This window comes from Saccoglossus kowalevskii, chromosome 8 (assembly GCF_978046115.1).
Source record: "Saccoglossus kowalevskii chromosome 8, keSacKowa6.1, whole genome shotgun sequence".
Taxonomy (NCBI): Eukaryota; Metazoa; Hemichordata; class Enteropneusta; family Harrimaniidae; genus Saccoglossus; species Saccoglossus kowalevskii.
This window is the reverse complement of record NC_140648.1, coordinates 18,696,369-18,713,844: the sequence shown is the minus strand read 5'-3', so window position 1 is coordinate 18,713,844 and position 17,476 is coordinate 18,696,369. Positions and strand designations below refer to the sequence as shown.

General features: G+C 34.1%; 1 protein-coding gene across 1 annotated transcript in view; it reads right to left on the bottom strand.

Moving 5' to 3' along the window:
- Nucleotides 1–1,070: 1,070 nt before the first annotated feature.
- Nucleotides 1,071–17,476, bottom strand: part of LOC102809941 (indoleamine 2,3-dioxygenase 2-like) — a 29,496-nt gene continuing 13,090 nt past the window's right edge. The window contains exons 5-13 of the mRNA XM_085502296.1: nt 15,631–15,751; nt 14,110–14,206; nt 10,805–10,856; nt 8,074–8,149; nt 7,424–7,505; nt 6,954–7,046; nt 5,620–5,716; nt 5,126–5,211; nt 1,071–4,711 (exon numbers count right to left, since the gene is read on the bottom strand). Coding sequence (XP_085358422.1) covers nt 4,641–4,711; nt 5,126–5,211; nt 5,620–5,716; nt 6,954–7,046; nt 7,424–7,505; nt 8,074–8,149; nt 10,805–10,856; nt 14,110–14,206; nt 15,631–15,751 — 775 coding nt within the window. The 3' untranslated portion in view covers nt 1,071–4,640. The remainder of the gene's footprint in view (nt 4,712–5,125; nt 5,212–5,619; nt 5,717–6,953; nt 7,047–7,423; nt 7,506–8,073; nt 8,150–10,804; nt 10,857–14,109; nt 14,207–15,630; nt 15,752–17,476) is intronic.

The following is a 17,476-nucleotide window of genomic DNA, read 5'->3' as shown; positions in this document are numbered from 1 at the left end:
AAATGTCAACTTAACCTTCCGCAGTGTTAAGTATATATGCTGATTTTATATGGGCGTGATATCTGTACTGTCCTGCGTCCCCTATAGCAGCACATTACATAAATGAAAACAAAAACGTTTTTACACTGAACTTTACAAGGTTATACAATTCAGAATATAATTGATGTATTTGTCTGAAAAAAAAGTGGAGTAACAAACTGTACAGCTGACTCATCCAGTATGTAATGAATGAATGAATAAATAATGTGAAATTTAATATTTTTCAAGAGTATGGGACTATGCTACCTCACTGATAGCTGCATCATGCTATTGGACTTGCGCCCTCTTGTGGTGAAATAGTAATTAGATGTTCGGTCCAGGTTTCAGGCCACTAAATTGATTTGAAAAAACACATTTAAAATATTATTCTAATTTGGTGTATTTAATCAAGTTTCTGCCGGTCATACACATGTTCTTGGGCTAAAACCCGTACCAAAAATGACAATTAAAACAGATGTGTCATCCTTCTTACCTTCAGAATTGTCAGGAAAACAACCACTTTTAAAGAGTCTTATCAATAGTTGCCCAGATGTTCTTGTCACACTGGCCCAGCTGCTGACGTTAAAGAAGTATTCCCTCACACATCAAATTTCAAATAAAACATGGATGAATAAAATTATCTAACAAGAATAACACGATTTGAGGGATACAACCACTGATGGACTAATTTTGACACAAGACCCAGTGTGAAAAGCTTACTTTCAATACACAACTCGTGAACTTATTTTTACCCAATCCATAGTCGGAACCAGCGTGCCCTCCAACGGGACTGATATTATAGGAATTTAGAGTCAAAATGGATTCTCAAAAACCAAGTGGAGCCAGGTTTTGTTGATTGCTGGGGAGATTGGTATTCATGAAAAAATTAAAAAAAAAATTGTTGTTTGTAATGTGTGAATGTTATATTTTTTGTTTGTTTATAATGTGGACACAAAAAGTCCATGCATGTTTTAGGCATGGAAGACAAACACATTGAAGTTATGTACATATAAACCAATGTACCGGTATACACTTTTGCACGATACCAAAAATACTTGCATAATATGAAAGAAACTTTATTTCTTCAAATTCACCTCAAAAAAACATCAGCTGTTGAAATCTACATAACCCTGGCTTATATACAATCTTGTAAGTAAATGTGCATTACTTACAAAGATAGCCAAATACACAAAACTTCATGCAGGAACTCTGGCTCTAAGAGTGTTGAAAAAAACAATTAAAAAATCATTTTGAATATTACCGTACGTTTTTTTAGACAAATTTATTTTTGTCTTGTTTTGGCTCACAATGAACTAGTACAAGACAGTGTTACTATGTACAAATACTTAACACAAAATTGAGCCAAATGAATAAAGATGGGTCAACAATATTCAGACGAGCAGCAGCGGCTTACATTCTATGATCGGGACCAGTATGCCCTCTAACAGGACTTGCATTTATTAATTGAGCTCAATTACAAGTCAAAGGTTATGTAAAAAATGCATGCATAACATTTTCACATCATTGACAACAATATTTAAATATTCAAACTGCAATTGATATTTGGCTCAAACTGCCTGCCTGGTCAAAAAAGGTTTGAGAATATCAATTCATCAAATTACAGTACAGCAATTACTTGATAAATTAAAATATGCTAATATGCAAATTTAAACAGATAATCATTGCTTTCTTTACCAATCCTATTAACGTTCAAATCGACTGAAACGTAAACCATTGTATATTTTACAGTACTACAAGATCTAGTTTATTGGATCTAATTTTCAAAATATGACAAAGCTCAGCGAATAGAGCCTCGCATCCACAATTGATTGGCTCTCCTGATTGGGCTAATATTATGAATATGTAATTATTCAATATGCTACAAATAATTTATCACAAAGTCAGCAATATTGCATCATAAAGCTTTTCAAATATCAAAACACAAAATATTTAAAGAATATAGATTTGTTCCCAAAATTTGAAACTCAAAGTCCATAAAATTTAAGCTGATACAAATGTTGTACAAATATATGGTATAAACATTACTTAAAATAGCGACAGGTACTTGGCTTGGAGGTTATGGGGTGAATACTGTGATGGGACAAAATCTTGTAGTACGTATTAAATAAATTAGTTGCATGTCATGTCGTCAAAGTTTGCATTCAGCCTTAATTAATTTTGTCAGTTTCAACAAGCCAGTCTATGGCTTTTTTTCACAAAATTACGATACATTTAATAATATGAGCCGTTTCTCAGAGATTACAGTACAAATGTACATGTATATACAAAGAAAACTAACTTTAAATAATCCTGACAAATGCCATCAATGACGTTACACAAACTATGCCACCACAGTCGTCGATTTGGAGTTTTGGTAACAAGATTAGACACGTAAAGGGTCGATTGAGTCCGCAAAGTTTAAAAAATTACAAAAAAATAAAGTACACAAAAAGATCAGAGACCTAATTTCAAATATTATGTATCAATGCAGAAAATAAATGAAACAGTGAGTAATAAGTCATTCCATAATATCATATTTTTCGTGTGAATTTCTATGACAGTATGCTACACAATCATACATGTACTCTCCTATATCTCAACTTTCTGAAAAAATATATATTGGCATGGTTTAATACATGCTTAGTTACTTGAAAATGACCTACCCATTATAATCATGAATAAAGTACAAGTTGTTTTTTGTACCTGTCGCTACCTTTTTAAAAACAAATTTTTTTTTGGGGGGGGGCAATATTTACCATATTTGTAGGCAACTTTCTATAGTTTTGCAGAAAAAATTGATTCTTTTGCTTTAATGTACAAATCTCAAATTTTGAAGGTTTATTTCAGAAAAGGCAACTTTGTCATTCAAAGAGATCAACATCAACACAAAATTTACCAATAAATAAATAATATTTATTCAAGCAGTATATGGAAGACTACAATATACCAGTAATTGACAGGTGGTGCAAAATTTTTAATTCGGGGGGGGGGGGGTATTGGAGAGAGGGGGTGTAGTTAACATAAGATAGTATAAAAAAAATTATACTGCTTGATTTTTCTTAAAAACCTATTTTTTGTATCTTGAAAATGTAAATCAAGGTTTGCCATTTCTTTCCTCCACTACTAATTTTTGTGTTTAGGGTTAAAAGTTACCACATCTGTAAATAAAATAATTCATATTTTGCATTTACAACTGTTATGAGAAGGCAAAGTTGCTCGGGCTAAAACAACTTCCTCTGTATTGCACACATGATTTTAAAAAAAATTCCTGTAATTTAATTAAAATGACTCAAGTCATTGTAATTACATGTACTCATGAATGTCAAAAGATTTTACTGATAGTTAAATGAAAGCCAAACATTCATTTATTAAGAAAAAATGTAACAAAAAAGAATATTGCTGGAGAAAAAAAATTATCTCATTTTGCAATGTTTTTTTAAATAACTTAAATACATTCAGCTGACAAAAATATTGAAAATGAGTACCTGTATATACAGAACAATCAACAGAGAAAATAAATGTCTCTGTAATTCAAGCAATTATTTGTTTTTGGTTTAAACAGGGTTCCCTGTAACAGATAGTTGGATTAAAGTGCCATCATCGTAGTTTTAAAATATACAAAATTTTAATGTAGCCAATATGCACATTAACTTATGACAAGGCTCACTTATTAAAATATACTGAGTTTGTTCTATGGGTAGCAAAACTGCAGAGGTTTCTCCACAGTTAAAACATGTTGTATGTTAATGATTCACTATAAAACAACTGTTTTTTGTTTATATATGTTTCTAATAAAGCAAATAGGTTATTCAGATTGGAAGGCACAAGACATTTCAGTACCAACAATTTGAATGGCATTTTGTTTGTGATTTTTAGTGTTTTTTAATATTAAAAGTTTCATAGATGTTAATCGTTTGAGTAGACGCCATATGTACAAGAACATGTACACTGAGAACGTGGTACTTGTAGAATAACACAAAACAATAACTCAGCTGTGGGCAAAAAGAAGTGAAGTTTGTACTGGATGCCTGCTGAAATCCTCTGCGGATAACCAAAATGAAAGAGAAAAAAATGACATCAGCAGGAGATGCCTTCGTGCCTGGTTAAATATTATTTTTGGAGAATGAAATAATATGTTCATTACACATTATCTTATGTGCACTGCCATTTCTGACAAAAATTTGAACAATAACTCCAGTCTTGTTTATTACCTTCTCCGTTATATACGAGACAATAAATATAGGTCAACAGTTGATTATCCAGTCCTCTCATGGAGTAATTAAATTTGTTGGTCCCAACACAGACTCTCATCCTGCAGAGTATTAAGATCTCTATCAAAGCAATTACAAATAATCGTCTTCATTTTAAAAATTTCATCCAAACTGCCTCCAAACCAAAAAGTAATAAGACATTCAAAACTGGGGTTGATACACTACTACACCATAATTGTACCATTAGACACAAGCAACTCTAAAAATCGCTAATATTACTTGCAAAGTTCTCTACCAGCTTTGAAGAAGTTCTTTCACTCGTCATTGCAGGATTTTTGTACCTCCAATAAGATAGTATTCATTTATGACAGTGCTTCAATTTGTTACAATTAAAAATCAGTTCTATGTAAGTTACGTGTCTGGTTTCTCTATAATACTGTTGGATGTGTTGTTACGGAGACTTTTTAGATATGGTAGGAAACCTGGAACAGGGACAGAAAAAAACAGTTATATTGGATAGATCAGTCTGTTGGTTTGAATTCAACAAGGTTTGGATAGATCAGTCTGTCAGTTTAAATTTATTTGAGTTTGGATAGATCTGTCAGTTTCAATTCATCGTCGCACAGAACATGAAATACATGTACATACACACCCGCATTAATTATCTCCATTACAATGTATTTTATGTACAGATATTGAATGCCAATTCACCGATCAATGATGATATCTCAATACAGGTCCTCGTATTAGAGTACCTTCCCATCTTACTAAAAATCTGCATATTCAATATGCAAAAATGCACACAAAACTACAGGCTAAAGGAACCAACAAATGACCCCATCAGCAACTTATGACACGCACAAAACAATACTAACTGCAAAGAGAAACTAACATACCTGTTCCTCCTGTACCGGCATTAGATTGATCGGGATAGTTTTCGTTATTATTCTTTGCATTTTTATGTGCTTGAATTGTTATGTACCTGGAAAGGACACGCCTTATTATAAACAACAATTTTGTACTATGTAATTGTAATAAATATGATAAATGTTCTCACTGATAATTGAATTATTTGAATTTCAATTATTTACAAGGCATAGTTGTTGGCATTTTGACAACCTAATCTTTACTCAGTTTTGCAAAATCTTTGAAAGATAAAAATTTTCAAGCACCCTGTTTATATATTGAGAATGTTCTGCACAAGACAAAAATGTGGGCATCTCAGATTCCACAAAAATGTGCTATTCACCAAAACTTCTCAAGCAACTGTAAGTGCTGCCAAACTACTTAAACAACTGATAAATCCAGTTGACTGGGATTTTCATAACATTTTCTGTTTACCAAGTGTTAAAAATTAAAAAAAAAATGTTTAATTGTTGATTTGACTCACCTACAAGCTACCTGTATGTGATAACTCCTAAAATCTTTTAACGCTGTTAAACAGCAATTATACGCTTCTGACAATGCTTCATTCTGCATCACTTCGCCTGAAAAGATAAAATTATAATCCTGATATTTATCCAATTTTATGTTTAATTTGTACAGATCATGTTCTTCATTGTGGCCAAAATGCTTGGGTTATAATGTTACAAAAGCAGTTACTTCAGGCCATGCTTACACTGCATCTTACTCGGGAGGGCAAACAAAAACATAGAGTAGTCAAACATCATTATTAATGATAACTTGGCCCAAGCCAATCAGTTTGGTCACGACATGGCTTTCGTTGACAATGTTGTTGACAATTGTACGTTAACATTCTTGTCAGCATTTTGATGGCTGCTTCAATTTCATTGTTGGATGATGATTTGAGCAAATTGGTTTTGTCAGCTACATTCAAAAGATTTGAAACATCAGTGGTTTTAGTTTTTCTGTGACATCCATATTTGCACAAAACAGGACACTGTTTCACTCTTTGCTTGTTTTCCCTCCATAACATGTTACACACTTGATGGTTACGGTTTTATTGAACAAACCGATAAGATGAAAAAACAACTCTGTTTCTGTTTTTAAAAATGTCTCTCGGGGCACATCTCCCTATAAGTGATGTTACCAAATCATCAAATATGTCACTACTGACAGCAACGTCTTTACTTCACACAGCTTTGAATGTGATACATTTGGAATTTCAATCAATGGAACCATCAAATGCCTTCTTTGAATTCGGCATGGTTCAGTTTCTGTCCCAGTTTTTCAGCTTCTGATTGAAGTATGGGCTCATTGACAGGAATTGTCATGTCATAAGCACTGGTAAACAATTTGAGTAGAACCTGTTTGACATCATACACAGCTGAGACACGCATTTGTTTACAGAAGGTAACTATCTTGTTGTGCTTGAACATCGTCAAAACTTTAGAAATTGTTATTTCTCGAAATTAAAATCATTCATTCAAAATGTGATTTTTGAAATTGCAGTACCCTGGTACATTCCAGTAATTCCCGACCCAGTGATAGAAATATTTATACTCGCATTATTTAAATGGCCGCCATTCGGCCATCTTGGATCAGAACGTGAAACAAATTGATGTGCATATGTATAATATTTTGTATGATGTATGTGTGAAGTTTGAATCTAATTGGTCCAGGCATGTCTGAGATATAGGGCCGGACGCACACATACATACGGATGCACGCACAGAGGTCAATCCATAGGTCTTTGTTTTCGGACTGTGCCTGAACAGGAACAGGCTTTCTTGAAGTAGATATCTACATGCAGATGATACTTACAAAATTTTCGGATTGATGGGCCCCTTGAAACTGCTTTGACAAATTCCCTGTGATCCCCACACTGGTACTCCTGAAACCGTCTGATGATTGCCTCTGTAGTGAAACAAAAGAGAAACAGTCACTTTCTAAAAGTGTTTATGGGTCCTTAGATTATACAAAATTACCACTTCTTGTAAGAAGCATATATGTCATCCTTTATAACATAAATTCTAATTGGCTACAAGACCTGAATGTGATTTGCATTTAACCCTTTAAGCACTGCCACTCTTTGCAATTATTTTGGTGCAATATTTTGAAAATTTTATGCAGTTTTTTTATACCTTTGAACATGATTACATTTTTTTGAAAAAAAAATTATAAAAAAATGTTGAAAGAGAATGCAAGTTCATTTAGGCTCTCAGATGGGTTAAATAATAACTAAAAGTGTTTTCATGGAATAAATTCAACCTATATTTGGTCATGTGACCTACCTCTTTCAGGGTCATGTTTTACACCCAGAGCTTCATCGTACATGTAAATGAATGCACTTTGGGCCGCACTACCACCGGTTACCTGAAACAATATTATATACATTATTATAAAATATAAATTTCAAGCAATTTCAAATATCATTTTAAAAATACAAAGCGTGATTTAAAGTACGACAGTCTTCACGTAACACGTTTAAATTTTAACGATGTTACACAAGTGTTAATGTATTTCAAGTGTGTTGTCTATATCACAAGGAGGCCAAATTGAGCACCACGTCACAACAACTACTCGTCTATAAAGTGATACCAGATTGTACAGCGAGTCAGCCAATTATTAATAATTATTTATTATGACAAGTACATTATTGGTTATTGAAAATCCAGTGAAGTTGAATAAAACTTGCTATGAGTTCTATGTTAACACCATTCTTGATGAGAAATAGTACGTCCACAGGTCAATCACAAATAAACAGCAATCATTTTTTTGACCAACAATTTAAAGAATATGCAAAAAACTACAAAGTACTACACAATATTGTCAAGTTATTGATTGAGCACCCGCTGTTTACATTTGGTTTTCAGATAATGCCCTGGACAATGCGACTATCGATACTTCAAATTTTGAGCTCACAAAGGCGACATTTCTTTACCTTAATTGGTTCTTCACTCACACCTTCATAGACTAAGCCCTCGTAGCCAAATCTTCGGAAAGCAGCATGATCCCACCTAATAAATCATAAAAAACGTTAAACATCCAGGACATTGACGGCAAAGGTTGCGTACACTTTGCACAAGACGTCATAAACCTACCTTGAAATTTGGCACTGTATTTTAGACAAACTATTTTAGAAAAGGTGACAGATTTAATCATTTCCATCATTCCAAAATAACCTTTACGCACAAGGTATTATTAAAGGTCTGATTCAAAATGGCCGACTGGTTTCAGTTTTCAGTGTTCTCCCCCCAGACTTCATGTCAAGCATCACGGCCAATTTGCATAACAATGCATCTAATTTGCATAATTTTTATTTGCATAATGATCAGTTTTTCCCAACAAATATTGTCAATCTACAATTAATTAAAGACAAGATATTTTTATATCTGATAAATTTTATATCATTTTACTGCATTGTATTTTATGTTTTTGTATCAAGTCAAATACAGTTTGAAATGGAACATCATAAAAAGGAAAAAAAATTGAAAAACTTGTGTTATAGCCAGTCAGTGAATATACTGTTGTCCATGGATGTAACTGGTTCATCATTGTGTATAAGTTTTAGAGCCCATGTCAATGTCGGTTCATATGAACGTCAGGGAAAACATTTTTTGGTTAAATTTATAAAGTCGGCAAGATATCGAAATATGTTGAAACAAGTCATTGTCAATGACACGTCCCCGTTCCGTTCATATTTGAGTGACATATACATTCAAAGCAGATCATGACCGAAATCTCAGACCACTTTCAGTGGTCTGATCTATTTGTGACATGATGTACCATGTGTGTGTGAAGTTTGAACTTGATCAATCCAGACATGTCTCGGATACGGATCCAGAACTGAATTCTTTAAAACAAAATGGCCGCCAGTCGGCCATTTCGAACTTGATCCGAAAAAAAAAATGACGTGCATCAAGGTCCTATTATGTTTAATGTATGTACCAAATTTGAACAAAATCCGTCCATGCATAACTGAGATCCGGGTCCGGAATGGTGAAAATGTGCGATTTCAATGCATTTTCGGCCTTAAAGCGGCCGCCATTTGGCTATCGTTAATGAGATCATGAAAGAAATGCACATACATATTTGTGACATGATGTACCTTGTGTGTGTGAAGTTTGAACTCGATCAATCCAGGCAAGTCTCAGATACGGATCCAGAACTGAATTCTTTAAAACAAAATGGCCGCCAGTCTGCCATTTCAAACCCGATCCAAAAAAAAAAATGACGTGCATCAAGGTCCTATTATGTTTAATGTATGTACCAAATTTGAACAAAATCCGTCCATGCATAACTGAGATCCGGGTCCGGAATGGTGAAAATGTGCGATTTTGATGCATTTTCGGCCTTAAAATGGCCGCTATTCGGCTATCGTTAATCGGATCATGAAAAAAATGCATGTGCATATGTCCCATATAATGTGTGATGTATGAGTGAAGTTTGAACTTAACCGGTCCATGCATGTTCGAGATACAGGTGATCACGGACGCACACAGGGCAAACCATAAGTCCTCGTTTTCGGACTACGTCCGAACGGGGACTAATTAATAAATCAATAATTAAAAAAACATTCTACAATGGCAGTTCGGCGATTTTTCATTGCAATATACCTTGTGAGTACAATGCTACGATCACCGTAACATTGTCAGCTGATGGCATTGCGTTGGACGGGTATTCACCGCTGCTATTGCGATCATCGGTATCTGACTTTTTGGTGTGAAATACACAAATTGTTTATTAAAACGATTTATTGACGATTATCATAGGCATTACATCAAAATCGCCAACGAGATGTTGTTTTTAAACATCGCGGAAAATCATGCATTCTGCGCCGCCATCTTTGTTACCTCGATCAGAACCCCTGGTAACCCAGCATGCATCGTCACAATGTTGCAACGTGCATTATGTCGCCTTAGGGCGGAATTTTTCTGTACGAAGGCACCCTATGAATGGGGTATTTCCAGAAGTCAGAGTTTGTTTTTTCTCAACCTGTCTCGTCTGCTGTTGAATTATTCATACTTTTCTTTCCAATGCGACTTAATTTCACTTGTTTTGTTTTTTTTAATTTTGGGGTAATTAATGTCACCGGCGATTGAGTGATAACAAATCAGAGTGCAGCAAATCGGGGTTGATCTTCCCGACGTACGCCGTGACTTGTTTTGTCACATTGTTGCCGTTGCGTGCAATGGGCAAATTATTGCTATTTTTTTTTTTTATTTGGAGGCTCTGCACCTTTGAAAGACTTTGCAATATATTGCAGACTTCCGTTTTTATCACTGTCTTTGTATGGCTAACAAAAGCGGGATTACCTTTCGATCAATACATGCTATTGTTTGAAATACGTGCAAGACGAGACTGACACTTGTAAACAAAACATAAGCCTCACGGGCGAGTGACCAAGCGTCACGGACAAAGGGCAAGCATCACGACCGAGTGTCCAAGCGTCACGGTACCGTGTCGCTTCAGAGGCCTGGGGAGAACACTGAGTTTTGTTTTACCATTACAGGAACTGTCACGTCAAAGCATGCGATTCAAGATGAGTGAGTGAAGTTTGAACAGAATTGATCTAGCTATGTTTGGAATACAGGTGTAAAAGACAAGCAAACACACAGAGCTGAAATAATAGTCAACATTTGTACAGATTTTGTCTGAGTGTTCTGACTTACCCTGCCAAAAACAACCTATAAACATTGAAAAAAACATCTGGATCATTTCTCTCTGAAAAACAAAACAAAATCAAAGAAAGCTTAGAAAGAACTCCCGTGTGCTGAGAGTATTGAAGACACATTAAAAATTAATTCAAAATTACTTGTACATGAGATATTGATAGAAAAGCTGAAAACTAATTATGTACATCAGGTAACTAATATGAACAGAACAGAACAAAAAAATTATGAATTATTATGCTAATTAGAGAATTAATATGAACAAATTTTAACCCAAAATTAATCAGGCCTGTTAATTAGGAGATTAATAAGCATAAATATTTACCAAAAACTAATTGGGTTTCTGCATAGTTCTCTTTAAAAGTTTCATTAAAATCCAATTTGTGGTTCTTTATATATCAGTGGAACATTATGCAAATTAGGTAATTAATATCCAATTAAAACTAATTAGGTCTCTGCATAATCCTAGATCTATGTAGCAAGTCTCATTGAAATATGATGATTACTACTTGATATATCAAAAGCTGAAAATCAATTAATTATGCAAATTAGATAATTAATATGTACTCATATTACCCTAAAAACTATCAGGTTTGTGCTGTGTCCTATGACATCTATGTACCAAGTGTCATTGAAATGTGATGATTACTACTTGAAATATCAAAAGCTGAAAATTAATTAATTATGCAAATTAGCTAATTAATATATACTGATATTCAGTGTTCTCCACAAGGGGTTTTAGTTGGGCGGCCCGCCCATCAAGTTTTACGGCCGCCTAGTAACTCTCAATGCCCGCCCACCAACGTACATCCAGCTGAAATTATTTGTAAAAAGCTTGCATTGTTCTTCCCAAGCCTAAACAAAAGAGTAGTTGCCCAACCCTTTATTTTGCTATTGTTTCAAGAGTCCAAACATAAACAATGACCACTGGAAGTCTGCAAGCAGTTATCAAGTGTATTCATGGCAATGTGTCAATCGCCTGAATTCATTGTCGCCCGACATTGTTGCCACTTATTACTCACGATACACAACTACAGTGGTTTCAATTTACAGCTGTATTTTTAATAATCGTCTTCCAATCACGAAAGAAAGAATTAAATACGAACGAAATGTATATGCACAGAAAATAAACAAATATATTAGCATATTGCATGTAAACTCGAACAAAAATTAAAATTCTAGCCGTATTTACAACGTTCGCTCGATTTTCATCGTGAAAACAGCATGGAGAAGGCAAACTGGTGATCTTTTGGCCTACCCCATTCAACGACCGTCGGCCACCCACCGGTGTTGGCGCTGTAACGATTTAGTATCTAAGTTGCATAGGGGAGCAGCGCATTCTGGGTGTTTGTGTACTGAATTCGGAAAGCGGTAATAAACATCAAACATGGCTGCCAGATTAGTTTACCGCGAGTATTTGTAATTGAATAATATTTTAGTTATCTTTTCCACGTACTTTTTTTCATTTATCCATTTTTTATGTCTAATCTTTCGAGAAAATAGCAGATTCTTTTATTTTGCCGATTGCTAGCATTTTTCTTGAATCCCAAAACAACGTGTGAAAACGCAACGTATCGTGACCGTACATGCGTAAATGCATCTTACCGTCCGTCGGCACGGGTGAGTACTGATGCCACAAATAAAAAATGTTATGAGTTTTATTTTGACAAATCGTCCGTTTTGGCGTCGGGAACAAATCACCTCGTATATTTTCTACATTATAACTCGTACTTGCTCTTGGTTACTCGAATTGCAGAATAATTTGCGAACGTATAAATCACCGATTTCAAACTTTTTGCATTTCGTAAATATTAATAGTGACCAATCTGTTTGTATTTCAAAAAATTGTAACATGTTTCAATTAAATTAAAAAGAGAATAGTAAATAACTTAGTGTGTATTGCATTGCATGACATAAAAGCTAGAAAGATGTATGTAAATGACATGCAAATTAATATGCAAATTTATGCTAATTAGGCCGCCCACCAGCTATTTTGGATTGTGGAGAACACTGGATATTAGCCTAAAACTATCAGGTCTGTGCAGTGTCCTATGATGTCTATGTACCAAATTTCATTGAAATGTGATGATTACTACTTGAAATATCAGAAGCTGAAAATTAATTAATTATGCTAATTAGGTAATTAATATCTACTGATATTACCCAAAAAACTATCAGGTCTGTGCAGTGTTCTATGACATCTATGTACCAAGTTTCATTGAAATGTGATGATTATTACTTGAAATATCAAAAGCTGAAAATTAAATAATTATGCTAATTAGGTAATTAATATCTACTGATATTACCCAAAAAACTATCAGGTCTGTGCAGTGTCCTATGACATCTATGTACCAAGTTTTATTGAAATGTGATGATTAGTACTTGAGATATCAGTGGAAAAGCCGAAAATTGATTAATCATTATGCAAATTAGGTAATTAATATTGCACAGATTTTTACCCAAAACTAATCAAATCTGCGCATTAGTTTGGAGCATCTGTGTGCCAAGTTTCATCAAAATCCAATGAGTGGTTCTTTAGATATCAGTGGAACAGTCATGAAACAGCCAAAAATCAGCTAATTATCATGCAAATTAGGTAATTAATATGCATGGATTTTTACCAAAACCTAATCAAATCTGCGCATTGGCCCAGAGCATCTATGCACCAAGTTTCATCAAAAACTGATGTATGGTTCTTGAGATATCAGTGGAACAGACGGACGGACACACATACACACATACATACAGACACACTAACTGCAAAGACTCCCTTTTTGTGCTTCGCACAAAAAGGGAGTCAAAAACAAAATATAATTACAGATGTGCATAGTCAGTCTTTAGCTGTTATCCCTGAAAATATGACTTCTGGGGTGTTGTATATTTATATACAAGTATTCAGGAATGAAGCTGATAAACGGCTGAAAAACTTTTTTGTTTTCTTTCTAATTAATTTTCTCTTTTAATGGTGTTGCAAATACTGAGCGAGTGTGCGTCTCAACATTTGCATATGTATTAAATGGAACACCAGGTTAACCAATCACTAAACAGAATTTAAATTTAACAAGTTTGTGATGTGTTGACTCAGGAACACACAAAACATCAAAGAACCCAGAGAGCTTTCATGTTTAACTTCTTGTTTATTCTGCCATTTTCAGTTACCCCAACGGCACTACTTTTTACATATCAATACACTCAGGTGATCAGGTGACGTACAACACCATTACAAAAGTATGTATTCTGACGCATGCAATAAAATAGTCCCAAAAATGTCACAAAGTTGTTGATACTGAGAGATATACACTCACCTGGCATTCTTGTCATGACAATTTTCATTTGCCGAAGACATAATGTCATTACGTTTAACGATTCTATTACACTTACAACGTCTCTGTCTTTAACACCCTACGAAGAAACAAAATGAGATCAAGAGGTAAAGATCGCGGTTAAAACAATATTAGCTATCACATATTAGCTCAAAACCAAGATTGAAACAATCTTATACTTTGATCATAGGAACAAAGATATAATGGAAACATTGTCTTTTTACGCCATGAATTCAAACTTGCAATTTTAGAGGTATTGACTTGCAAAATTGGAAATGATCAAGAAAATAATTTGAAATATCCAATTCTGTTTGTACCACCTTAAATTTATTTGTGGTCGGGTAGAAACTAAAATAGAACTACCATCAATGGATTGAAAACATAAGTAGACTATTTTGCAAGCATTACCAGATTTTGGTATTTTAATCGTCAATACAGTTATATCAATACTGTGTCAATAAACACAATCATATAAATATCACCTGTTGCCATAGTGACAGCCTAAGAGGCAATTTACAACCCATGTATACATGAAATGCATTGCTTCATAACATGTTTCCTTATTCACAAAGTTGAATTCAAAATTCGATAAACTGATCACAATCAATAATTACCGTTTGTGGTGCCCTCATCAATATCACGACTAATTTCTTTCAGGAAATATAATTATATAGTCTATATTTTAAAATAATAATTAAACTTGTTCATTATTCACATCCTTCTGATAAACAGTGGTTATTATTAAAAAACATTGATTTGTCATAAATTGTCAATAAATTTGATTGTCAGTTAATTCCGGTGTTTGTTATATAAACAGGACATACCATTCATCCAAACAGCATTCATTGTAAACTGAATAATTTGCATGACAATAAAATGTTAACTAATTGTTTTTATATGAACTGCTATGCAAATAAACAACAATGTCATTAATACTCTTGGAAAAAGCCTAATGTACAACTGAGTTTCAATTTAAATTAAGTTTCCATGCTCTGTGAAAGAAGCAAAATGCCATGGTACTGTAGACATACATCATGCTTGAAAAGACATGCGTAACATTAACCTTTTCACCACCAGTTCCCTCTTTTTATCACAAATTCACAAAATAGTCCCATTTATAGTCTGTAATATCCTTCAGAAGATTGGGACAAAAATAGCTACATTTTTTGAGTAAAAACTAAAAATTGACTCAAATTTCATCCAAAATTAGGGTTTTTTTTCCCCAGAAATATCACAAAAAAGTACAGAGAAACTTTGGCGAGAAAGTCTGGTGGTGAAAAGGTTAAAGAAATATAACTAGAACATTTTGTTAGCAATAAAAATGGCTGCTAGTCACCCATTTTTGACTAATCTAAAACACAAATGTTACTGTACAGTCTTCAAATAACAAGAAAGAAAGAAAGAAAGAAAGAAAGAAAGAAAGAAAGAAAGAAAGAAAGAAAGAAAGAAAGAAAGAAAGGAGAGTCAGAGAAAGGACTCGAAGTTCAGACAAAAAATACCCACCTGCTGCGCTTTGACAACGTTAACTATGGCGGGTCTAGCTTCTAATTCTACTTGAACAGAAAGTAAAAAGAACCAAGCCTCATGGGTGCCACCTTGAATTTTCACAATAGTATCCATATTGCTGAAAAAAGACAAAGCATACAACATTTTATTTAACCTACTTTTCCGTTGTGTCGTCACAGGAAGCGCTGTCCCAGCACAGATCTGTGTCATATGACGCCTTACTAGCCGATTTTGGCTAAAAAAGCACTCCGCCGCCTCTTTACATTAGTGTTTATACACGGAACTTGATAATATTTTTTCCAATTTAAGTTACTTTTTAATCACGTATTTTAGTGAAATATTGTTCAGTGAGCGAAATATTAATATCATTAATAATCCAATCTTCGAAACAACAGAAACTAACACATAATAACGATAATCAAATTTGTTTTTGAAGTTCGAAAGTACTTGCGTAATTTCCGGTTTCAACTAGTTCGAAAATAGAACATCCTTTAACGCGATAAAATCACGCATGGAACGCCTTCCGAACCAGACACTAGTAGCGTAAACTTATTGCAAATTTGCGCAATTTGGGCCCAGTTTGTTCTTACAAGTTTTCTGAGTTTCATTTATCATTATTTAGTAAACAGGCCCATGGCACGATTTAATATTTCTGTAAAATACGTGCCAACCGACAACTGACTTCGAAACGTTCGAAATTTCGAACAAACTCCAGGCACACCTTGCGCGATATGCGTCAGATCGGTGTAGAAGACGCCGACCTGCAGCGTCAATGCTACTTTTCTAATACATTGAGCTACTTTCCTGCGAAATTTGGTGCAACATCTCACATTTTCACCGGTAGTTTATTTTGGATCAAATAGAGATAACAGTCTCTAGATTTGATCAATAGACCTAAAAATAGTTACCGGGTATGCAGCTTCATTTTGTGAAAGATACTAGTAGCTTTGCGATCAGTGGCTTTTGCAGTAGGTAAACACGTTGGCATCATCCAGCATTTTGATTGGTTAATTAGCGATTTGACCTATTACGGTATCTCAATTTATGCAAAAAAAACATGGCGGATACCCTACAGCATCGAGCGTTTATATGCGACCGGAATCATTTGCTTACGATGAAACTAGGTTGCATTTTATTTGCATTTCATAACAATTCAACAAATTTATTTTTTGCGCTGTATTATAATCACTACTGAGTAATAATCACCAATTTTGAAACGCAGCATGACCGGATTGCGCAACTGTGATCGTTTGCTACTACGCAATGCAGTTGTGTTTAGAATATACTTTCGTTATCATTAAAATAAAATAAAATGTATTTGAAAAATGACACTGGGTGACATTGTAATGAAATTTCAAGCGGTCTACTTTTTAATTCAGCAAGAAAAAAAATGTATTAAATTTTAGATTAGTTTCTGCAATACTTTCTTTCGTCCTGAGTGGCCCAACTGACGGCGTTGAAAGTCTGCGTAGTTGGATTTTTCAATGAAAATAGAAGTCCCAACAAATTTTTTGATGATTATTTTTCGAAATTTTGAATCCCAAATAAGCAATTTTCGGATGGGCGAATTTACGGCAGAATAGGGTCCATAGTATCTTTTTCTTACTGATTTTACTACATTGTGTACTTGACAGTTTCCAGTACTGTATTCTCTAGCATAAATAATTATTTTTAAGCATAAAATTTTAATGTAAATTTCGTTCATTAATGGGATACAGCATGATGACGCTATCTTCAGGGCCTACTCTTACCGTAGTTGTTCGAGTATAAACCCCTGCTCGAGTATAAGCCCCCCCCTCCAAATTTATAGCATTTAGTCATTTATCTGATTATAATAAAAAAA